Raw genomic sequence first — 25,024 nt, 5'->3', positions numbered from 1 at the left:
AGGGCTGTGCAGAGTCCCACTGGGAATTAGGAGCTAGCGATGGTGGCTGGGAACCCTGTCAGACACTCCTGAGCATGCACCCATCCATCTGACACAGGAGGGAACTCAGCTTAAAAGGGCCTGCCAGGTCAAGCCAGCTGCTGGCTGGTCAGTGTGACTTCCACAGCCCCCCCAGTTCATGGGGTGCTACTTCTGCCCGTATTCTTCTCCCCTGAAGCCACGGCATTTGGGAGGTCAGGGATGGGCACATGCCTCATAACTCTGTTTCCCACATTTGGGGCGCTCCTGGATCTCAGCTGTTGGCATATCTAGATGCCACCTAACCTATTCATACTTGTTTTTCTTTAGAAAGAGCCACTTTTAAAACTTTGTATAACCATAATAATTGAAGTGGAATACCAAAATCACTAGCCACAATGGAAGGTAACAGTAAATATAGATATCCTATAGAAAGACCGTCAATGTATCAAATTATTTACAAAGTGTTAGGTGTTAAACATAATAGCACCACCCTGAGGCTTTCCCCTTGGTATACTCAGAAGGCTTGGAAAAATGCTGAAGAGTAAATGACTTGAATATATGAGGCAAGGTTATTTAGCATCATATTTTGGAATCCCCTAAACTTTTTAACCCTCACCATCCCACCCCTTGCAAAATACTGTCTTTGGCACTTCTGAACCAGCTTTTATTCTTGGTCACATCCCTGGTACCGAAAACATTACCCAACACATAGTATACACTCAACAAACACTTAATGAATAGATCCATTGTGACAGTACTTGGTTTTTGTCCCCTGTTATACAGTAAATCATTTGAAAGCAGGGACTCTGTTCTAACCATCTTTGTGTCTAAGGCCCAATAAATATTTCTGGAGTTGAACTAGAAAATGAGGTATCCGCTAGAAAATGGCCTTTTTCTCCTGGGAGTGATTGTTCACAAATGTAAACAGAGATTCTAATGAACAGCATTTTCAGAACCTCAGGACACACAGTGATAAAGCTGTTTTACTCTTTTGTTCTCTCATTATTACTAATTTTTCCTTTGTGCTGTCCTCTCTCTGCAGTAGCTATCAAAGGGCCTGATTTACAAAGCAAAGGTCCTGCTGCTTGCTTCTGTCTTAGGCTAATCACAGTGCAACAGAGGCCCCCAGTGTCATTAAACACTTGAATGACTCTGTTGAGCACTAGTGGAACATTGGTGGGAAACTGTGATCTTTGCAGTTTCCTCATTCTCTTGACAAAATTGAGTAGGCATAGCAGTTTACACATAAAAGTGTTTCACAAAAGTGCCATCAGTCTGTGACAATTCTTTAAAAGGAAGAAACTTTAAGGAAAATGAAATCTTCGGAAGCTCTTTATATGTTTCTCTTTGTCACTGAGCGGTGAGGGGACACAGGCCAAGCAAATGATGGCATAAAAGTGAGAAACAGCACATCGGAGCACACCACATATGCTCAGCGTATGCTTTAAAGGAAATGGTTTTTGTAAACTAAAATCAGTCCTGAAATAATAAACAATGGAAACATCCCTGAATCCAGATTCTCCACAAACAAGATACATCTCTGAAAGAGAAGGTAAAGGGAACCAGTGTTATCTGGGCACCCACCATGGGCTAGTCCAGTGGTTCTCAAAGAAAGGCTAACTAACTTGGATGTAAATTAAAAAAAAAAAAAAAAAAAAAAAAAAAAAAGCCACTGGATCAGTGCCTCAGCCTCACAGGGAACTTGTTAGAAACACAAATTCTCAGGCCCCAGCCCAGATCTACTGAAACAGAAAGGGTGGGGGTGGAGCCAAGTCCTGTGCTTTCACAAGCCTTCCAGGTAATTCTGGTAAAAGGCCAGCTTGGAAGCTACAGGGCTTGGCATTTTACACACATTATTTCATTTGATCTAGACTCTAAATAGTAGGCGTTGGTCCCCATTTACCCATAAGGAAACTGAGACTCAGTCAAGTTCATAACGTACCAGGTTTATACCGCTAGAAATGGAGATATTAAGACATCTGTTGGCATGCCTGAGATTTTTCCACCTAAATCAGTGATTTTTCAACTCACTGTAATGTTAAAATCACCTGGAGATTAACTGTTAAAATATGGATTCTCATACTCACTCAGTGAGTCTGGAGAGTCTGAGAGTCGGTAGTTCTGACAAGCACCCAGATGTCAGCCAAGTTGCTGGTGCCCCGAGCACTGTGAGTAGGGGGTCCTCGTGTATTACAACATGGCCCCCAGATCCACAGCCTTGGCCTCATCTGGGAACTTTAACGTTAGAGATCCAGATTCTAGGCTTCCCCCAGAACTGGTGCATCAGAAACTCTGCGGATGGCCCCCTGCCCCTATTTGAACATGCCCTTACCGTGGTTCTATTCATGCTGAAGTTTGAGAAACACTGTCATATTTTCATAGTAGAAAACTCAGTATTTTCCAGGTATGAAGCAAAGTGGTGCTTACATTGTAGGTCTTTGAAAGCCATTAAAAAGAGAAACTGACCAAGGGAAAAAAGAATGAAACATTTCAACTGGAATGGTACCTGAATTAAGTGTTTTTCCAGGAGATAAAGATTTAAAAAAAATTATCACTGGCTACATAATGAGTGCTTCTTTGTAATGGCTCTTGCAAATGCATGTTGAATGTGGGGCTGGTGGGCACTGGCACTAAGGTAAGAAAATATTGACTGAGGGATATCAGTGATATCTGAACATACTAGATCTGGCATTGCTCCATTTGGTGTTTGTTTGCTGTTTGGTGGGAATTTTGAGAAGTGTGTTATCAAATAGTTTTTGAAAATAGAGTAGACAGAAAACATCTTTGATCTGTGCATCAGATGCTTTTAGCATCCAAGGAAATACTTCTCAGTAAAGAAGGTATTTTCAGTAAAGAAAGATGATCAAAGAAACTATTATATCACACACTGTCATTTTTATTACATGTAAATGAAGGGAGGGTCTCAAATGACTCAGTTTCTGTGATCACATCTCTCATCCAGCATTTGAACTCTACTGAAGTCTTGTCACATACATGAAAGCATTCAGTTTTGTCTTGAAGTTGTTGATCAAGTATGTCCAATCTTAAAAAAAAAAAAAAAAAGATTTCTTAATAAGTTGGCTTTGTAAGCTACACTAATTTTAGAAAATAGTACTTGTCTTCATTTTAACCAGAGTTTTTACCTCTTTTTCATAATACGTGGGAGTGAGGGAGACCCAAAAACAAACAATATACGGGCATACTTGGGAGACAGTGCAGGTTGGGTTCCAGTCCACTACAGTGAAGTGTCTCAGTAAAGCAAGTCAGATGAATTATGGGGTGTCCCAGGGCATATAAAAGTTACGTTTACACTATGCTGTAGTCTGTTAAGTGCATAATAGCATTATGTCTAGAAAGACAGTGTACATACCTTAATTTAAAACTATTTTATTGCTAAAAAATGCTAACCATCATCTGAGTTTTCATTGAGTCGTTATCTTTTTGCTGGTGGAGAGTCTTGCCTTAGTGTTGATGGCTGATCAGGGTGGTGAGTGCTGAAGGCTGGAGTTGCCATGGCAATTTCTTAAAATGGGACAACAGGAAAGTTTGCCACATTGATCGACATTTCCTTTCCCCAACAAGTTCAGGGTAGTATGTGATGCTATTTGATACCATTTAACTCATAGTAGAACTTCTTTGAAAATTAGAGTCCGTCCTCTCAAACCCTGCCCTGCTTTCTCAGCTACGTGTATGTGATCTTCCAAATTCTTTATTGTCATTTCAACAGTCTTCATAGTATCTTCATCAGGAGCAGATTCTATCTCAAGAAACCACTTTCTTTCTTTGTTCATCCACAAGAAGCAATTCCTCATTTGTTAAAGTTCTATGAGATTGCCGCAATTCAGTCACATTTTCAGGCTCCACTTTTTAAGTATGTGGGTTTTTTTTAGTTGAAGTGTAGTTGACATACCGTGCTACCTTAATTACAGTCCAGTTTTCTCAGCATCATTTATTGAAGAGACCATCTTTTCCCCATTGTGTATTCTTGCCTCCCTTGTCATAGACTAATTGGCCATATAATTATATGTTTACTTCTGGGCTTTCTTATCCTGTTCCATTGCCCTATTTTTTGTACCATTACCATACTTTTTAAATTATCATAGCTTTGTAGCCTATCTTGAAATCTGAGATTGTGATATCTTCAGAGTTGTCCTTTTAAAAAAATTTTATTTATTTTTAAAAAGAGAGTGAGTGCAGAGAAGGGACAGACAGAGAGGGAGAGAGAAAATCCCAAGCAGGCTTCACACTGTTGTCATACAGCCTGACATGGGGCTTGATCTCACAAACCATGAGATCATGACCTGAGCCGAAATCAAGAGTCAGTGCTTAACCGACTCAGCCAACCTGGTGCCCCCAGATTTTTTTTGTCTTAAGATTGCTTTGGCTCTTCAGGGTCTTTTGTGGTCCCATACAAATTTTGGTATTTGTGTTATAATTCTGTGAAAAATACTGTTGGTATTTTGATAGAGATTACATTGAATCTGTAGATTGCTTTGGGTAGTATGCACAATTTAACAATATTCTTCCATTCCATGAGCATGGAATATCTTTCCGTTTGTGTCATCTTGGATTTCTTTTATCATTGTTTCACAGTTTTCAAAATGTAGGTCTTTAATCTCCTTGGTTAAATTTATTCCTAGGTATTTTTATTATTTTTGATGCAATTATAAATGAAATTGTTTTCTTAATTTCTTTTTCTGTTACTTTGATATTAGTGTGTAGAAATGCAACAGATTTTTGTATTTTTTTATCCTGCAAATTTACTGAGTTCACTCATTACTTTTTTTTTAAGTTTACTTATTTATTTTTGAGAGAGACAGAGGAAGAGTGACGAGGCAAGGAGGAGAGAGAGGCAGAGACAATCCCAAGCAGGCTCTGTGCTGTCAGCACAGAGCCCATTACAGGGTTTGAACTCACAAGCTGTGAGATCATGCCCTGAACTGATACCAAGAGTTGGACAGTTAACTGACTGAGCCACCCGGGTGCCCCTCACTTATTACTTTTAATAGTTTTTTTTTGATGGAGTCTTTAGGATATTCTGTGTATAGGATGTCCTCTGCAAATAGTGACAGTTTGACTTCTTCCTTACCATTTCGATATATTTTATTTCTTGTCTGATTGCTGCGAGTAGGACTTCCATTATTATATTGAATAAAAGTGGTAAGAGTGCACATCCTTGTGGTGTCCCTGATCTAAGAGGTAAAGCTTAGTTTTTCACCACTGAGTGTAATGTTAATTGTGTTTGTCATAGATGGCATTTATTAAGTTGAGATTCTCTCTATACTCACTTTGTTGAGAGTTTTTATCATGAATGGATGTTGCATTTTGTCAAATGCTTTTTCTTCATCTGTTGAGATCGTGTGATTTTTATTGTTCATTTAGTTGACATAGTGTCATTAATTGATTTCTGGATATTAAACCATCCTTGAATCTCCTTCTTCATCAGGGTGCATGATCCTTTTAATGTATTGTTGAATTCAGTTTGTTAACATTTCGTTGAAGAATTTGCATCTATTTCTATCAGGGATATTGGCATGTAGTTGGATTCCATTGTTTTTCTAAGGCCTTTGTCTGGTTTTGGTATTAGAGTAATGCTGGCTTTGAATATGTGTTTGGAAGCTTTCCTTCTTCTATTTCCCTCATTCTTTTGGGAATAATTTGAGAAGAATAGGAATCCCCTAAATGTTTGGTAGAATTTGCCCAGGAATCCACGTGTTCCAGGACTTTACTTTGTTTGGAATTTTTGATTACCAATTCAATTTCATACTAGTTACAATCTGTTGACATTGTCTATTTCTTCTTGATGCAATTCTGGAAGATTGTATGTTTCTAGGAATTTATCCGTTTCTTCTAGGTTGTCCCATTTATTGGCATATAATTTTTCATATTTCTGTGGTGTGAGTTGTTACCTCTCCTTTTTCATTTCTGATTTTACTTGGGTCCCCTTTTTGTCTTAATGAGTCTGAGTAAAGGCTTATCAATTTTGCTATCTTTTCAAAGAACCAGCTCTTGGTTTCAGTGATCTTTTCTATTTTTTGTCTCTATTTCATTTATTTCTGCTTTTCATTATTTCCTTCTCCCTACTGGCTTTGGGTTTCCTTTTTTTTTTTTTTTTTTAAGTTCCTTTCGGTGTAAGGTTAGATTGTTGAGATTTTGTTTGTTTTTAGAGGTAGGCTTGTATCACTGTAAATTTCCCTCTTAAAACTGCTTTTGCTCTCTCCCAAAGATTTTGGGCCAATATGTTTTCTTTCATTTTCATGTGTCTCCACATATTTTTTTGATCTCCTCTTTGACTTCTTTGTTGACTCATTGGTGGTTTAGTAACATGTTGTTTAGCTTCCATGTGTTTGTGGATTTTTTTTCCATTTTTTTTCCTTGTAATTGATTTCTAGTTTCATACTGTTGTGGTTGGAAAAGATGCTTGGTATTTTTCAGTTTTCTTAAATTTATTGAGACTTGTTTTGAGGCCTAACATGTGATCTGTCCTGGAGAATGTTCCATTAAGTACTTGAAAAGAATGTGTACTGTATTGTTTTTGGATGGAATGTTGTGTATATATCTGTTAAGTCCATCTGGTATAATATGTTGTTCAAAGCCACTGTTTTCTTACTGATTTTCTGCCTGTATGATCTATCCACTGTTATAAAAGTCTCCTACTCTTATGTCAGATTTCTGTCAATTTCCTCCTTTAGGTCTGATAATATTTGCTTTACATATGTAGGCGGTTCAATATTGGGTGCATAGGTATTTAAAATTGTTATGTTTTCTTGTTAGATTGACGTTGGGTATGTAGATACTTAAATTTGTTGGTGCGTAGGTATTTAATAGTATTATGTCCTTTTGTTGGATTGATCCCTCAATCATTATGTAATGCCTTCCTTTTTCCCTTGTTACAGTCTTTCCTTTTAAAGTCTACTTTGATATAAGTATGCTACCTGGCTCTTTTTTTCCACTTTCATTTACATGGAATATCTTTTTCCATCCCTTCATTTCAGTCTGTATGTGTCTTTAGGTCTGAAGTGATTGTCTTTTAGGAAACATATAGATGGGCCTTGTTTTTGTTTTTCAGGTGTTTTTTTTTTTAATCCATTCAGTCACCCTATGTCTTTAGATTGGAGCCCTTAGACCATTTACATTTAGAATTAATTATTGATAGATATTTATTGCCATTTTCTTTTGTTTTCTGGTTGTTTTTCTAGTAATACTCTATTCCTTTCCTTCTCTTATTCTCTTTCCTTGTGATTTCTTATTTTCTCTAGTGTTATGCTTGGTTTTCTTTTTCTTTTTGTATATGTGTATCTATTACAGGTTTTCCTAAGTATGTAACAGTCTATATTAAGTTGATGGTCACTTAAGTTTGAACACATTCTGAAAGAACTTTTACTATCCTCCCTCCACATTTTGTGTATGTGCACATCTTTTTACAAATTTTTATTTTGTGAATCCCTTTGCCTTTTGTAATATTCTTGTTTCTAATTATAGTCCTTTCTTTTCTACTTGAAGAGGTCTTTTTAACATTTCTTGTAAGGCAGGTGTAATGGTGATGAACTCCTTTACTTTTTTGTCTGGGAAATTCTGTTTCTCCTTCAGTTCTGAGTGATAATTTTGCTACACAGAATATTCTTGGTTGCAGGGGTTTTTTTTTTTCCTTTTAGCACTTTGAATATGTGATGCCTCTCCCTTCTGGCCTGCAACGTTTTACTGAAAAATCAGCTGACAGCCTTATGAGGTTTTTCTTGTACATAAATATTTATCCCTTGCTGTTTTTCAAATTCTCTTTGTTTTTAAACTTTGACATTTTGATTATTAGGTGTTGTGATGTTCATGATGTGGAACTCTCTGTGCCTCTTGAAACTGGTATCTGTTTTGTTCCCCACATTAGGGAGGCTTTCAGCTATTATTTTTTTCAAGTAAGCTTTATGCTGTTTCTCTCTCTTCTTCTTCTGGGATCCCTATAATACTAATGTTTGTTTTCTTGACATGGTCAAAGAGATCCCTTAACCTATCCTCATTTTTAAAAAATTCTTTTTCCCTTTTGTGGTGTGGTTTGGGTGTTTTCCATTACTCTGCCTTCCTGATGGCTGATTCCTTCTGCATCCTCTGATCTATCGTTGATTTCCTCTAGTGTATTTTTCATTTCAGTTATTTTATTCTGAAACTCTGATTGGTCCTTTTTTGTATTTCTCTTTGTTGAAGCTCTCACTAAGTTCCTTCACTGTCATCTCCTTATTTTGCTTGACTTTCTATGTTTGTTTTTGTGAATTAGGTATAACAGCTACTCTTCTAACCTAGAAGGAATGTTGTGTATTGTTATCCCCTGTGTAGACTGTGTGTACCTGGTGTCGTTGGCTGAGTAGAGCTGATGTGTGCATATTCTGAGGCATTCCTGAAACTTTCTGCACAGGGGATGCCCTGGCGGGACACCTGAAGCTAAAGTGGGTGCAAGCCCTGGGGTCTCAGGGCTCTCCACACAGAGATCACCCTGGTTCAGGCTCTACTTCTCATTTTAATTCTCTTGCTATGTGTACACCATCCACAGTATTGAATTCATAAAAGTCATCATTAGGGTTGGAAATCACCTTCTTTCAAATTCTTTTTAATGTTGTTATTTTGACCTCTTCCCATGAAACACCAATATTCTTTTTTTAATGTTAATTTATTTATTTCGAGAGAGAGAGAGAGAGAGAGTGTATGCAGGGGAGGGGCAGAGAGAGGGAGAATCCCAAGCAGGCTCCGTGCCGTGAGTGCAGAGCCCAACATGGGGCCTGAACCCACAAACTGTGAGATCATGACCTGAGCTGAAATCAGGAGTTGAATGCTTAACCAACTGAGCCACCCAGGTGCCCCAAACCATCAAGATTCTTAATGGTGACAGGGGTGCTGTTGTCATGCATGGGCATAGTTGACTTACCTCTCTTCCTGCCCTACAGTCCTCAGGCCCATGTTCCCTGCTTGGCTGCCTACCAGAGAACAACAAACTATGGAAATGCTCATTCTCTGTTTACTTCCTCAGCATGACCAAGAATTATAAGAAAATAATTTTAGTGGAGTCATTCATGCCAAGTCATAAATGACTGGTGGGTTTAGACCTCCAAGAAAAAAATTCAAATTTTTAAAGATTTTTTTCATCCAGGTGAATCTTTAGTTGTAAAGGGGTTGTGGGGAAGGACATTATTCAGAAGAATAATGTAGATAACCTGAGTGTGGAAGCTCTGATAAACTTAGCACAGCTGGAGAGTAAGCAGCAAAGGTCCTTAGGCACCGCACCTGCTGCAGTGGATCATGAAATGAGTCATGGAATAGGATCCTGGGTGGCAGGTGCTAACCTTGGCCTGCACATCCTCTGCTTGTAGAGCAAGTGACATCGAAGGGTATGTCCCGTCTGTGTTACTGTCCCTAGAAGAGAATCCAGCAGAGTTAGATGAGCCATTACAGGGGCAGCAGTTGTGGAGGGGGTGCAGTGAGTTCACCTCCAAAAGTGCCAAATGCCACATCCTGTGTGGAGAAAGATAGAAAGGAAGCTACCTCAGAAGATGGACCTGGTACCTCTCATCTCTCCTCCCTGTTGCCTCTTCTCCCATCTGGGACCAAGGCACTTCCATACTAAAGGCAGAGTTGGGCTATGTATATACTAGACCTAGGGCTTCATCTGGCTTCATCTAGACAGAACACAAAGGCCACGTTGACCTTGTAGGAGGTCCACAGTTCAGTCATCTCGCCTGTGGGGGTCACCAATAGACGAGCCAATGGCCTTTTTAGGTAATCAGGGAAGTCATAGGACTTTGTTCCTACGGGAGAGATGTATTGTGATTCAGAGAGAAAAGCTAAATATTTAAAGATAACTTGCTTTTGAGCTAAAGTTGATTGAGAAAACAGTTTGGAAGGCAAAAGTTGTATTCATTTGATAGAGTATCAAAAATTCATACTGTACTCAGTAGCTTTGAAGAACAAATGGTCTTCATCTGTAAAGAAAATATATAAAGCAGCCATTCACAGAAGAAATAACAGGGTCCTATAATTATGGATCCCATTTTTATGACCTGCTATGTGTCATAGCCCTCAGTCACATTTTGACATGTCAGTTTTGACATTTTTAACATGTCAGTTTTACATGATTATTTTTCAATGGTTCAGTCAAGCTGGAACATTGTACCCGTTATCTGATATATAGGCAACTTGTGGCTATTTATTACAGCTGATGTTGCTAAACCGTACTAATCTTCCTTCATAGTACCACACACTCACCTATCTTGTTTTTCAAGTTAACTTATCCCATTCATTGAGTGGCTGCAAAGGCTTGGTTGTCCAAACGACTGGAAGGAGGTGGAGTTAGCAGGAAAGGAGCATGATTTTAAGCGTGATACAGCTAAATGCAACTTGGTAACAGTGTCTCACTTATAAACAGAAAAAATGCAACATCCCAAAGCGTGTATATTGTTTTCTAGTGTTAATGACTTCATTCATCATTTGATGGATATTTAGTGAGCATTAGCATAAAATCATCAGAACACACAAAAAATCTGATAATGAGAAGGAACTAGGTGTTAAGCTGCATCCAAAGTTCAGATCTTGTTGTGAATATACATTTTGTAAAATGACTCTGTCCATAATTGAGGAGCATTGGAAGAGGTTTTTAGGATTTTTTTTTAGAAATCCTGGGCTTAAATTCCAATTATTTTTATACTACAGAAAAATTTTATAACCCATCTGAAATTTAAATAGATTATGTTAGCTTTATAAAAAGTTTTTTGTTACGGCTTTTTGTCTTTCTGCATTTCTGCAAATGGTCAAAATGGGAACAGCTGAGTGGAGGTGTAGATGTCCTGGGTAAAAAGTGCAGCCCTTGGGCATCTCCTTGCTCTCAGGTTCAGCCTTTCTATAAGTGTCTGAATGTAATAGAGCATTTATAGTATTATCACTTGATGTACATCTTTCATCTGTTTATATTATCTGTATAACTTCTTGATTTCTTGAGTCCTCAGAGCTTTTTGATTAAATTGTTTGGCTGGAAATGTAGCTAATACCATATTTAAAATTTCTTTCTCTTGTTTTACCAAACTTTTTGAACAACTTTAGATTCACAAGGTTCATCGTGATTCAGGAGACAATTCTCAGACAGGTGAGAATACTTCAATTTCACTCCACTGGCATTTGTGGGTTCAAGTCTGTAAATTACTCTGAAGAAGTGTAGATTGACACTCACCACCCCAGAATGTGGATTACTAAAATCTGAGTGTGGATATTGGAAGGCTGGAGAGCCAGCATAAAAGCAGAATCCTTTCAAAAGTTTGGAATCTTCATTCATGGCAACCTTTTCTACTGAATGCCTTTATCATACTGGTTTTATTTTACTAGCTGGAGACCATATAGAGCAGATACACCTTAAAAAGAGAGTGGCCAGAAGTCCAGGAGAGAGACAACTGTTGTTACACCCTGGTCAGGCTACCTGTTCTTCGTAGCTGTTGGTGTCTGTCTAACTAGAAAATGTGGGTTGGCCTGTTATGGAAGTCCAGAGCACTGAGGTCCCATTTCAGTCCCCACTCCCTTGCTTTAAACCTTGGGCAGTACTCTGTCTGACCCTTGGATTCCTCAACCCTCAAATGAGGAAATGACTAGATGACTTCTATATTTGAAAGGTCTGGATTTCTCTGATCATTAGAGGCAAAATTCAGTCTATCAGAAATTTAAAATTCTTATTCGTGTACACACACACGATATTCTTTCCTCTGTTAGTGGTTTTCCCAACCATTAGTGCATAAAGTTAGACCCTGGGCTACCTATTTAGTCCCTCTCCTTGACTCTAGGATGGACCATATTTTAACATACTCAGACTCAATTTCATCTTTCTGAGCTTTAGTTTCTTCACTTGTAAAATGAATTAACAATGTGCATCTCATTGTTATGAAAAATAAAGGAGAAAGTGTATATAATATGTGACTGTACCTGCCATTTAACTCTTGGATATCCTCCTTCCCTTCCTCTACCCTTTTCCTTCCTCTGCCCTTGCCCCTCCCTCCCTCCCTCCCTCCCTCCCTCCATCCCTCCATGTCTCTGTCTCTGCCTCTCTCTCTCTTTATGTTTTAGTTTATCTCTTGTAAGAGTATTATTTTAATGAACTTGTTAGGCGCCAAAAAATGTTGCAAGCATTTTCATATCCTTTACTGTGCCCAGCATTGCCTTGCACATATTAGGGTCAACAAATGCTCCCAAAACATTGATAAATTGGAACTATCCCATCTTATAAAACATAGGTTCCACTGTTTGACCTGCTCTTTGACTTGGAGCTACCTACATAATCTCTCCAAGTTTAAGTTTTCTCACTGGCAAAATGAAGATTGTACTATGTACTTTCAGAATTGTTATAATGATCACATAAGATAATTTACATTTAGAGTAAATATTGAAGCACAATGTCTGGTGCAGAGAAGGTGCTCAGTAAATGTTCGCTATTTTTTTTAATTGTTGACACTATATCCCCTTTTGCCATTGAATAAAGTTATTTAAATTTCCTTTATCTTTGTTTTCTTTGGTCTGTAAATTCATTCCAAAGCATCTCTTGGGAGAATGAATAATGAATTATTCGACTTAAATGGCCTTTATTGAAGAATAATTTATCCAAACTTTTAGTAATTTCTATTACTACATTCTCTTAATTTCAGCTGAAATAATACCAGGAAGAACAAGAATTATGTATCTTGGAGTAATTTCTAGTGAATAATTTAGTATTCAGCTAGCCAGGCATGGTCACAGTCATGAGACTAACTTCCCTACTTTGGTTTTATTTAGAAACTACATTTGGAGGAATGAGGGTTTTTTAATTTTGAATTTAATCTTGTTAAAAAATTTTTTTAGTGTTTACTTTTTGAGAGAGACAGAGCATGAGCAGCGGAGGGGCAAAGAGAGGAGACACAGAATCCGAAGCAGGCTCCAGGCTCTGAGCTGTCAGCACAGAGCCCAACGTAGGGCTTGAACTCACGAACCATGAGATCTTGACCTGAGCCGAAGTTGGACGCTCAACCCCACTGAGGCACCCAGGCACCCAAGTCTTGAATTTAATCTTAAATCTTTATTCATTTAGATTTAATTTATTATGTGGTAAAGGCTAGGAATGTATATGATTATTAAGTCCCTGAAGAGGCTAAAAAGGAATGTTTTGCGAGTCACCACTGTTAGTTTTTCAGGGTTTGAAAGATGCCATATGATCCTAACAATGTCATTTAAAGTACCACTACTTATAGGTGTCTTTACAAATACTGAAACTCCTATCCACGGCCAGGAAAATTATTAAGGCAGAATCCACAAGACAAAGCTGTATGGTTAAGGTGTTTAGATCAACTTCATAATAATTCTGCTTTTGTCTTTAGCTGTGTGAATATAATTCAAGTTTAGTTGATGATTTAACTTTTTTAATTGAATCAGAATTTTTAGGACTCTAAAATAGTTAAAAAGCTGATCCAGAAAAAAAGTGAAAACAGACAAGAGAACAATATTATAACCTGATCCCACATATGCCTAGAAAGAAGGTATATTTGCAAATGACCAGATGTAATTAATACCACCAGCCAGTACAAACTACATACTTCCTGTGTAGCAGGCACTGTGTTAAGTGCTTTGCATGGATTAACTCATTTATGTCACACAGCAACTTAAGAATGAGATGCTGTAACCATCCCCACTTGATAGATGTAGATGTTGAAATACAGAGAAGTTAACACTGCCAGGGTTATGCAGCTAGTAGTAGATGATGGCATTCTGGAGACTTGAATTTTGGCAAGTTGGCTCTGGAACTGGTTCTATTATCTACTGTTCTCTCTTGTGCCTTTTTTTTGGTGTTAATAGACAATTTTTTTTCATATTATTTATTTATTTTGAGACAGAGATTGAGAGTGGAGGAGGAGCAGGAGGAGAGGTTAGAGAGACAGAATCCCAAGCAGGCTCCACACTGTCAGTGCAGAGCCTGATGTGGGGCTCACACTCATGACCTGCAAGATCATGACCTGAGCCGAAATCAAGAGTTGGACACCTAGAACTGACTGAGCCCCCAGGCCCACCATTAATAGACACTTCTCCAAAGAGCATTATTGCATCTTTTTCTTCTTTCTTGGAATATGAACACTTATTGATGTATAAGAAATGTATTCTTCCTGCTGGAACCTGCGTGTGTGCCTCCTGTCTTGGCACAGTGGGGAACAATTCTGTGTTACGATTAAGTTTCTCTCCTTGCTACTGGGTTACTCCCACAAGAAGCCAATGCCCTGAAAATGCATGTTTCTGAAGGTAATTCTGCTGCCCTGACATTTTTGTGTCTTTGTCCTCACTCCATGCTTCAATATTTCATTAATGTGACAGCACATTTTGAGTGTTAAAGTCAGCAAAAACTTGTGCAGAATTGAAGTGCTTTATTCCCCTTAGAAAATAGGGACAGAAGTGAGTTGTGGAAATAGTTGGGATTATAAACCTGCCTTTTCTTCCCTTCCTTCCTGGTATTTTCACTATGCCTCATTTGATGAAATCACATCCTAAGGAGAACCTCGAAGACCATCTGGTGGGCTGACCTTTCAGAGGGGCCTAAAATTAGTCCATAGTAGATTCTCAAATAAATTCAAGTTTCTTTGTATTTCACTGGTATTTTACTTCTGCACATATCTCTGTAACAGCCTTCCTGACCCAGTTACATTTACTGTCCTTCAGGTTGAAATGAACCCCCCCCCCCAAATTTCACCCAAGTTTTAATACTTATTTTTAAAAAAGATATTTTATTAATGGAACTAAAGAACTCTAGATAAAAAGCCTATTACCATTACATAACAGCCGTAAGAAAAGAGTATCATTTTGCAATTAATATGATTGATAATTCTGTGTTGTTGATGAGTTGAAGAGAAAGTGGTTTGCTGTTTCTTGAAAGTATTTTATAGTGCTTAAAAAGGAACCTTGTTTTCATTGGATAATGAGGGGGAAATGTGTCTAAACTTCACCTGTAAATAAGCTGAAAACTCACCTTCCATTATTAACTTGAAATCCTTAGAGTCTCATTCATTTAGATACAAGAACAGGAGGAAAGAGTCCATTGATGTGAAATCGATATCATCTCGAGGCAGTGATGGTAAGAAGTTTTTCAGATTTCTTGGCCTTTTTAAAGTATAGAAGATGACAGAGGAATATACTCAAGAATTTGTCAGCATATAAACAAAACCCCAAGTAGCAGAGTTTTAATGCAGCTTGCTTTTTTACTCCATAAACTGAAAAATTTTTAGCACTTCTCACTCTTTTTTACTTTTTATAGTGTCTTCTCTTTGAAATGACTCCACACTTGTTCCATGATGGCCTAAACTGTGTTGAGCCATATAACCACCAGAGCAGCTCAGAGTTTTAATAGCTAGGTCATTTTTTTAATATAATAGCTAGATCATTCTTAAGTGAGAGTGGGAGAAAAGGAACTGCAGAGTCCTGACTTCCCAACTTCAACACTTCCCAGTTTTCAGTGTACCTGTTACACACCCTTACCCTTAATAAAATGTCATAGAAATACTGTGGGACATAATTTAGCACAACAGTTCTGCTCTGCTAAACATAATTTACCAAAACATTTTTTGAGTTCAAGCACGCCTCAAAGAGGAATCATTTGGATTTGCAGGGAGGGGGGAAAGTCCAAGATGACTTTGAAATTTCATTCCTCGGTACCTGGGAAAATATGAGTAATATTTTCAGAAATAGGAGTCTCCATGTATGGCCATGTGGGGGGTTGAGGAGAAAATGATTATTTTTATTTTAATGAAGATGCCAAGGAAGCTAAAATACAAGACTAGTACTGCGGGCTAGTGTGGTGTGGATTGGGAGCCCTAGGGGTGATAGATGATGCTTTGAGCAGAGGAACATCTGTAAGGGGTGTGGGGGGGGGGAGGGAGGGAGGGAGGTGAGGGCAGGGGAAGAGAGAGAGAAGAAAAAAGAAAAGAAGGTCTAGGTTCTAGATTTGAAGGCATTCTTTCAGTTAGAGGAGAGGCAGGAGAAATAGGGCCAAGGAAGAGCACAAGAGAACTGGGGGTGAGCCACGAACAAGAGGGTAGCAAGAGAAGGGAGATGGCCAGCAGTATTATATGCTGCAGAGATCAGTGAGCTTAAGCACCGAGAACAGATTAGTGGATTTCACTCATCCATTCTAGGGGCATGAGGAGGGGTGGTGAGTGACTGTGATAGAAAGGAGAGAAGTAGAATGGTAACTTAAGGGAATAAACTGGAAGGGCAAGTGAAGGACTTTTCAATCCTATGGGTCACAATGGGAAACCTGATTATGAGGGAAGTGGATAAACTAAGAAGGACTGAAGGCTTTAGAGACAAGATGAATAATTCATAGAGGAAAGAGGATAAATCATAGGGCATGCAAAGGATAGGGGCCAAAAATGTAAAACAAGATTAACTGAAATATTTTCAGATGTAAATAGAACATTTTAGATGGACAGGATAATGGATGAGAGAATTTGAACTAGATTAGCTCAGTTTTCAGTGTAAAGTTTGAGATGGGACCATCATCTCTCCAGAACATGGAGAAGTAGAGGTTGCAAAGTACAGAAGAAGGCTGTAATGATGGCTGAGCAGCAGGTAAGCTTTCTTGATATCAGCTAGATTAAGTTATCCCATTTGTAACATGAGGATTTTATCCCTCCTTCCTGCCTCACAGGCAATGGTAGGATGAGCTGATGGGATCAGAGCTCTTACTGATTTATTTATTTTTAGGTTTATAATTATTTTTTAAAATTTTTATATTTTATTTAAATCCCGGTTAGTTAACGTATAGTGTAATGATGATTTCAGGAGTAAAATTTAGTGATTCATCACTTACATATAACAGGGGCTTTTAAAGTAGTTTCTCCCTTTGGAATTTTTACCTACATGTAAGCATTATCTGTTCAAAACAAACAAACAAACAAACAAAAAACAATGGAGAAGATGGCTGAGTAGCAGGGACCTTACCTTATCCCATGGATACAGCTAGATAAAACCCACATCAGTATAAATAACTCAGAAAATAACATGAAGACTGGCAAAACAAACTTCACAGCTAAATGTAGAGAAGAGGCCACAGAGCGGAGACTAGGAAGAATAGAAACATGTTTGGGAGCTAACAGATGCATGGGAGGGAGGGATGGCAGACTTGGAGAGAGGAGAGAAATAGAGCCTCATGCCAGGCACCCCAGGCACAGGGAATCCCCATAACATTTGGCTTTGAAAGCAAGAGGGGGGAAATTTCATGAACTCTTACAATTAGCAGGCTTAACATCTGAACTTTAAAAATCAGTCGGCTCTGAGAGAGCTGGAAGGATGAGAGGAAACGGAATCTCTGCCCTTATAGAAATAGCACAACAGACAGCCCCTCAGAAATACAGCATAGAAACGACATCTTGAATAATGCCTGGAGTATACTGGAGGGAGGTTACTGTTTAGTAACCGCAGAGAGTGTGCTGGAGGGGCAGGGATTGACCATTGGAAGACTTCTCCAGAAGCAAAAGAGCTGGAAAGCCACCATTTTCCTCTCCCACCCCCACAGCCTAGATACATGGATACCTGCTGGAACCACCTTAGTGCTCACACTCAATACCTAACTTATTAACAGTGCATCCCACGCTTGAGTTTTCGTGCAAACTCACCCTCTCCAGCCAGGCTCCGCCTCTAGGTCTCTTCACACAGCAGACCCACACAAACCCTGCTAACACAGTGTGACCCACCCTCATGCTTTCCTCTGGACCTGCTCCCTCCCGATAGACCCTTGGCCAGAGCACATCCAAAGCAGTGCCACAAGTGTGGCATGTGCAAGCAACCCCAGTAGGACCAGCACCCTCCAAAGTGACTCCTGCCCTGGGTAGAGGTGAAGATAACCACACCCACCAGTCCAAGTACAGCCAGGCACATTGCTAGGGGCAGAGATCTGGTCCGACTGCAGGCCTTGCCTGCCAACAAAAGCTTCACAAGGGACAACACAGGGAAAGTGCCCTGAAATTCACTGATACTGCTTCTCTGGAAAATGCATGGACTGACCCAAACCCGAGGTGGTCCCAGACTGGCCTACTAACAACACAGGGACCAAACAAACCCTGACCACAACAGGAAAAGAGAGCCATTGCAGTCGACTGGGCCAAAGGAAAAAGCAGTTCAATCATAACAGCAGGGTGCACACAACAAATAGGAGACATTCCTCAAGTGCCAGGTTCTGGTGAACAGAGGACAGTGCACTGCAGGGCACTACAGGACCTCTTCTTCACAAGACTACAACTTTCAAGAGCAGGAGTTGTAGGTGACTTCCATAACACACAAAAACAGAGAGTTAGACAAAATGAGAGACAGGGAAATATGTCCCAAATGAAAGAACAGGAAAAAATCACAGCACCAGAGTTAAGCAAAACAGAGAAAAGAAATATTACTGATAGGGAATTTACAGTAATGATCATAAAGATATTCACTGGACTTGAGACAAGAGTGGAAGATCTCAGTGAGACTCTTAACAAAAAGAAACCATAAAACTGCAGATGAGGAACTCAATAACTGGAATTCAAAATACACAAGGTGGAATAAATAGTAGACTAGAGGAAGCAGAAGAACCAGAGATTTGGAGAATAGAGTAATGGAAAGCAATCAAGCTGAATAGGAGAGAAAAATAATAATTAAAAATGAAAATAAGACTTGGGGAATTATCAAGAATAATAACATTCACATTATAGGGATCCCAGAAAGAGAAGAGAGAGAAGGAAGCAGAAAATGATTCTGAAACAATAATAGCTGAAGACTTCCTGAAGTAGGGTCAGGGAACAGAAATCTAGGTTCAAGAGGCACAGAGAGCACCTAACAAAATCAACCCGAGGAGGTTGACACCAAGATGGATAGTAAATTGTAAATATTTATGCGTCCAACATGGGAACACCCAAATACCATAAAGTAGTTAATAACAAACCTAAAGGAACTAAACGATAGTAATACAATAATAGGGGACTGTAACATGCCACTTACATCATTGGACAGATCATCCAAGCAGAAAATCTACAAGGAAACAATGGCTTTGGATGACACACTGGACCAGATTAATCTAGAGATGTATTCAGAACATTCTATCCAAAACTAGCAGAATACACATTCTTTTCAAGTGTAGATGGATCATCTCCAGAATAGATCATAAATTAAGCCACGAAACAAATCTCAACAGATTCAAGAAGATCAGAGTCATACTATGCATCTTTTCCAACCACAACACCATGAAACCGGAAATCAACCACATGAAAAAAGCTGGAAAGAACACAAATACAGAAGGTTAAATAACATGCTACTAAACAATGAATAGGTCCATTAAGAAATTGAAGAGTAAGTAAAAAAATGCATGGAGGCAAATGAAATTGAAAACACAATAGTCCAAAATCTTTAGGGTACACCAAAAGCAGTTTTAAGAAGGAAGTTATAGCAATACAGGCCTACCTCAACAAACAAACAAAAATCTCAAACAGCCTAACCTTACACCTGAAGAGCTAGAAAAAAGAACAAATCAAACCCAAAACCAGTAGAAGAAGCAAATAATAGGGCAGAAATAAATGAAATGAAAACAAAACAAAAACAATGATACTGGGAGATGGCTCTTTGAGTAGATCAACAAAACTGGCAAAACTCTAGGCAGACTCATAAAATTAAAAAAAAGAAAGACTCAGAATCAGAAATGAAAGAGGAGAAGTAACAACCAACACCAGAGAAATACAATAGGAATAGACTCAAAATTATATGCCGCCAAACTGGACAGCCTAGAAGAAATGAATTTCTAGAAACACAGAACCTTCCAAAACCAAATCCGAAGGACATAGAAAATTTGAACAGGCCAGTTACCAGCAAGGAAATTGAATCAGTAATCAAAAACTCCCACCAAATGTCCAAGACCAGACAGCTTCACAGGCGAATCCTACCAAACATTTAAAGAAGAATTAATACCTTTTCTTCTCAAACTATTCCAGAAAAATCAAAGAGGAAGGAAAGCTTCCAGATTCATTCTATGAGGTCAGCATTACCCCGATATCAAAATCATATACATGCAACACAAAGAAATAAAAGGCATCCAAATTGGCCAGGAGGAGGTCAAACTTTCACTCTTGGCAGATGACATGATATTCTATATGGAAAACCCAAAAGATTCCACCAAAAAACTGCTAGAATTGATTCATGAATTCAGCAAAGTTGCAGGATATAAAATCATTGCACAGAAATCGGTTGCATTCCTATACACCTACAATGAAGTGACAGAAAGATAAATCAAGGAATGATCCCATTTACAGTCGCACAAAAAAACATAAAATACCTAAGAATAAATCTAACCAAAGAGGTGAAAAATGTATGCACTGAAAACTATAGAAAGCTTATAAAAGAAATTGAAGAAGATACAAAAAAATGGAAAAAGATTCCATGCTCCTGGATAGGAAGGACAAATATTGTTAAAATGTCAATACTACCCAAAGCAATCTACATATTCAATGCAATGCCTATCAAAATAACACCAGCATTCTTCACAGAGCTAGAACAAACAATCCTAAAATTGGTATGGAACCAGAAAAAAACCCAAATAGCCAAAGCGATCTTGAAAAAGAAAAAGCAGGAGGCGTCACAATCCCAGACTTCAAGCTATACTCCAAAGCTATAATCATCAAGACAGTATGATATTGGTACAAAAACAGACACTCGGATCCATGGAACAGAATAGAGAACCCAGAAATGGACCCACAAACGTGTGGCCAACTCACCTTTGACAAAGCAGGAAAGAATATTCAATGGAATAAAGATGGTCTCTTCAGCAAGTGGTGCTCGGAAAACTGGACAGTGACATGCAAAAGAATGAACCTGGATCACTTTCTTACACCAAACAGAAAAGTAAACTCAAAATGGATGAAAGACCCAATGTAGGGCAGGAAGCCATCAAAATCCTCGAGGAGAAAACAGGCAAAAACCTCTCTGATCTTGGCCACAGCAACTTCTTATTCAACACGTCTCTGGAGGCAACAGAAACAAAAGCAAAAATGAACTATTGGGACCTCATCAAAATAAAAAGCTTCTGCACAGTGAAGGAAACAATCAGCAAAAGTAAAAGGCAACTGACAGAATGGGAGAAGATATTTGCAAACGACATATTAGATAAAGGATTAGTATCCAAAATCTATAAAGAACTTATCAAACTCAACACTCAGAAAACAGATAATCCAGTGAAGAAATGGGCAAAAGACATGAATAGACACTTCTCCAAAGAAGACATCCAGATGGCCAACCAACACATGAAAAAATGCTCAACATCACTCATCATCAGGGAAATACAACCAACTGAGGGTTACTGGAGGGGCTGTGGGAGGGGGGATGGGCTAAATGGGTAAGAGACACTAAGGAATCTACTCCTGAAATCATTGTTGCACTATATGCTAATTTGGATGTAAATTTTAAATAATATTTTAAAAAATCATATACAAGCACTACAAAAAAAGGGAACTACAGGCCTGTGTGTCTAATGAACTTAAATGCAAAAATCCACAACAAATTGTTAATAAACTGAATCTAACAATACATTAAAAAACCATTGACCACAATGATGTGAGACTTAATTACTGGGATACAAGGGAGGTTCAGAATTTGCAAGTCCGTCAGTGTGATACATCAAGAAGAGAAAGGATAAAAATCATATCGTTTCAATGTAGAAAAAGCATTTGACAAAGCATAAACTCCATTTATGCTAACCCTCCACAAAGTTTAGAGGGAACATAACGTAATAAAGCCCATATAAAAACCCCACAGGTAACATCATACTCAATGCAAAAAAATTAAGAGTTTTTCCTCTAAAATCAGGAATGAGACAAGGATGTCCACTCTCACTTTGATTCAACACAGTACTGGAAGTACTAGCCACAGCAATAAAACAAGAAAAAGGAATAAAAGGTATCCAGATTGGTAAGGAAGAATAAAACTTTTACTATTTGCAGATGGCATGATACTATATATAAAAAATCCCAAAGACTCCACCCCAAAACTAGTAGAACTGATAAATGAATTCTTTAAAATCACAAGATTCAAAATCAATGTACATAAATCTTTTGCATTTCTCTACACTACTAATGTAGTAGCAGAAAGAGAAATTAGGAAAACAATTCCATTTATAATTGCACCAAAAATACAAAGTACCTAGAATGAACTTAACCAAGGAGGTGAAAGATTTGTACTATGAAACTAAAACACTGATGAAAGAAATTAAAGATGACACAAATGAATGGAAAGATATTCCATGCTTATGGATTGGAAGAACAAATACTGTTAAAATGTCTATACTACCCTGGGCGCCTGGGTGGCGCAGTCGGTTAAGCGTCCGACTTCAGCCAGGTCACGATCTCGCGGTCCGTGAGTTCGAGCCCCGCGTCGGGCTCTGGGCTGATGGCTCAGAGCCTGGAGCCTGTTTCAGATTCTGTGTCTCCCTCTCTCTCTGCCCCTCCCCCGTTCATGCTCTGTCTCTCTCTGTCCCAAAAATAAATTAAAAAACGTTGAAAAAAAAATTAAAAAAAAAAAAAATGTCTATACTACCCAAAGTAATAAACAGATTTAATACAATCCCTGTCACAATACCAGCCACATTTTTCACAGAACTAGACTAAATTATCCTAAAGTTTGTATGGAACTACAAAAGACCCCGAATGGCCAAAGCAGTCTTGAAAAAGAAAAAAGTAGAAATATCACAATCCCAGATTTCAGGATATAATACAAAGCTGTAGTAATCAAGACAGTATAGTAATGGCACAAAATAGATACATAGATCAGTGGTAGAGAATAGAGCCCAGGAATAAACCAACAATTACATGGCCCATTAATCTTTGACAAAGGAGAGAAGAATATGCAATGGGGAAACATAATCTCTTCAACGAATAGTGTTGAGGGAACTGGAAAGCTGCCTGCAAAAGAATGAAACTGGACTACTTTCTTACACCATTCACACAAATACATTCAAAATGGATTAAACACCTAAATGTGAGACATGAAACCATAAAAATCCTGGAAGAGAGCAGAGGCAGTAATTCCTCTGACATTGGCTGTAGCAACATTTTTCTAGATATGTCTCCTGGGACAAGGGAAACAAAAATAAACTATTAGGACTACACCAACATAAAAAGCTTTCACAAAGTAAAATATACTCAAGAAAACTAAAAAACAAGTGAATGGGAAAATATATTTGCAAATGCACATAGCCAATAAAGGGTTGTATCCAAAATACATAAAGAATTTACACAACTCAACAACAAAAACAATCTGATTGAAAATAGGCGGAAGACATGAAGACATTTTTCCAAAGGACACATACAGATGGCCAAAAGATACTCAACAGTCCTCATCATCAGGGAAAAGCAGAACAAAACCACAATGAGATATCACTTGCCACCTGTCAGAATGGGTAAAATCAAAAATATAAGAAATAACAAGCGTTGGTGAGGACGTGGAGAAAAAAGAAGCCTTGTGCACTGTCAGTGGGAATGCAGATTGATAGAGCCATTGTGGAAGACAGTGTGGAGGTTCCTCAAAGAATTACCATAAGATCCAGTAATTCCACTACTGGATATTTACCCATAGGGGAAAAAGCCCCACTAATTTGAAAAGATATATGCACCTCTATGATTACTGCAGCATTATTTACAGTAGCCAAATTATGGAAGCAGCCCAAGTGTTTATGACATATGAATGGATAAAGAAGATGTGATCTAAAAATATATATCCTTAACCAGTCCTATGGCCAGAAGCTGGGAACTGAAAGTTAGGAACTGTCAAAGTTGGGCTTTGGTGATTTATAGTAAAGTGAGTAGGGTATATTAGGCTGTTGAGATGGGGCCTCAGGATCCCAATTAACCTTCTCTGAAATTTCCCTTATGGAACTAATACTCCTAAAGCCTTTCTTCCGTCATAGTTCCAGACCAAACCACAGTTTCTAGACTTGGTCAAGTAGTGGCTGACCTCTCAACCTTTTAGGATTAAGAGATGTGTGAATCCTTTGCTTTGTGGAGGGCCCTGGGGATGTAGTCCAGTGAGAATCAGGTCCCCAGTCTGTGAAGGGCTCCTTTGCTATATTTAGCCAAGCTGAGCCACCAGAACCAGATACAACTTTATTTACTTCTCCCCAGCACCAAGCCTCCAGAATCGTCGCTATCCATCCATGGCAAGGATCCATTCCATGACCATCGAAGCTCCCATCACAAAGGTGAGTGACAGCTGCTGCCTCCACTCTGCAATCAGGGCTGCCCAGCACTGGGCTCGTTTCTACAGACAGACATTATAAATGACTTGTCACTGATAACACAGAGTTTACAGTCTGGTAGAGGAAGCAGGTATTAAATAAACACGTAATTAATTTGTAGTTCTAAATTACACTGTTAGTAAGGAAAACAATAGTGTTCTAAGAGAAAATCAGATTACGGCTCTATTTACCTTAGGTGAGATGATCAGGCAGAGTCTCTCTCTAGAGGAAATGATGCTTGAAGTAAGAACTGAAGCATGCAAGGCTGTTAGAAGACGAGTTGGGAGAAGAGAATTCTAGGCAGTAGGCACAGCAAGGAATGAAGCATAGAGGTGAGAGAAGGAGGATGGGAGTATTTGAAGACTTGAAAGAAAGTTCGGGTGGCTAGTGCTTGGAGGGCAGAGGGGAGAAGATGGTGACATGGAGCTGTAAGGAGGGGTTCGTATTTTAGTTTCTGTGCAGTGGAAGCCACTGAAGAGTTTCAAGTCGGGGAATGACATGATCCAGTATGTTTATTAAAAGGAACACCCAGCTGCCATGCAGAGAATGGACTAGAGATGGCAAGAATGAAAGAGAAGAGTCCAGTTAGGGGGCTTTTCCAGAATTCCAGGCAAGAAATGGTGGTAACTGTACTACAATCAAAGCAGTGGAGTTAGAAATGAATAGATCAAGAAATATTCAGGGATAGAATCAATTTGGACGATGAATAGCATTATCAGGGTGATAGAGAAAGCT

At 38.6% G+C, this 25,024-nt stretch overlaps 1 protein-coding gene across 7 annotated transcripts in view; it reads left to right on the top strand.

Annotated features, from left to right (window-relative positions):
* PDE8B (phosphodiesterase 8B) overlaps window positions 1–25,024 on the top strand; it is a 275,841-nt gene that overhangs the window by 232,056 nt on the left and 18,761 nt on the right. For all 7 annotated transcript variants that reach the window (XM_058729063.1, XM_058729062.1, XM_058729060.1 and 4 more), the window contains 3 exons: window positions 11,098–11,140; window positions 15,047–15,124; window positions 24,177–24,253. In XM_058729063.1, the coding sequence (XP_058585046.1) occupies window positions 11,098–11,140; window positions 15,047–15,124; window positions 24,177–24,253 (198 nt within the window). The remainder of the gene's footprint in view (window positions 1–11,097; window positions 11,141–15,046; window positions 15,125–24,176; window positions 24,254–25,024) is intronic.

This window comes from Neofelis nebulosa, chromosome 1, assembly GCF_028018385.1.
Source record: "Neofelis nebulosa isolate mNeoNeb1 chromosome 1, mNeoNeb1.pri, whole genome shotgun sequence".
Lineage (NCBI taxonomy): Eukaryota > Metazoa > Chordata > Mammalia > Carnivora > Felidae > Neofelis > Neofelis nebulosa.
The sequence above is the reverse complement of the archived record's forward strand: the minus strand, read 5'-3'. Positions and strand labels throughout refer to the sequence as shown.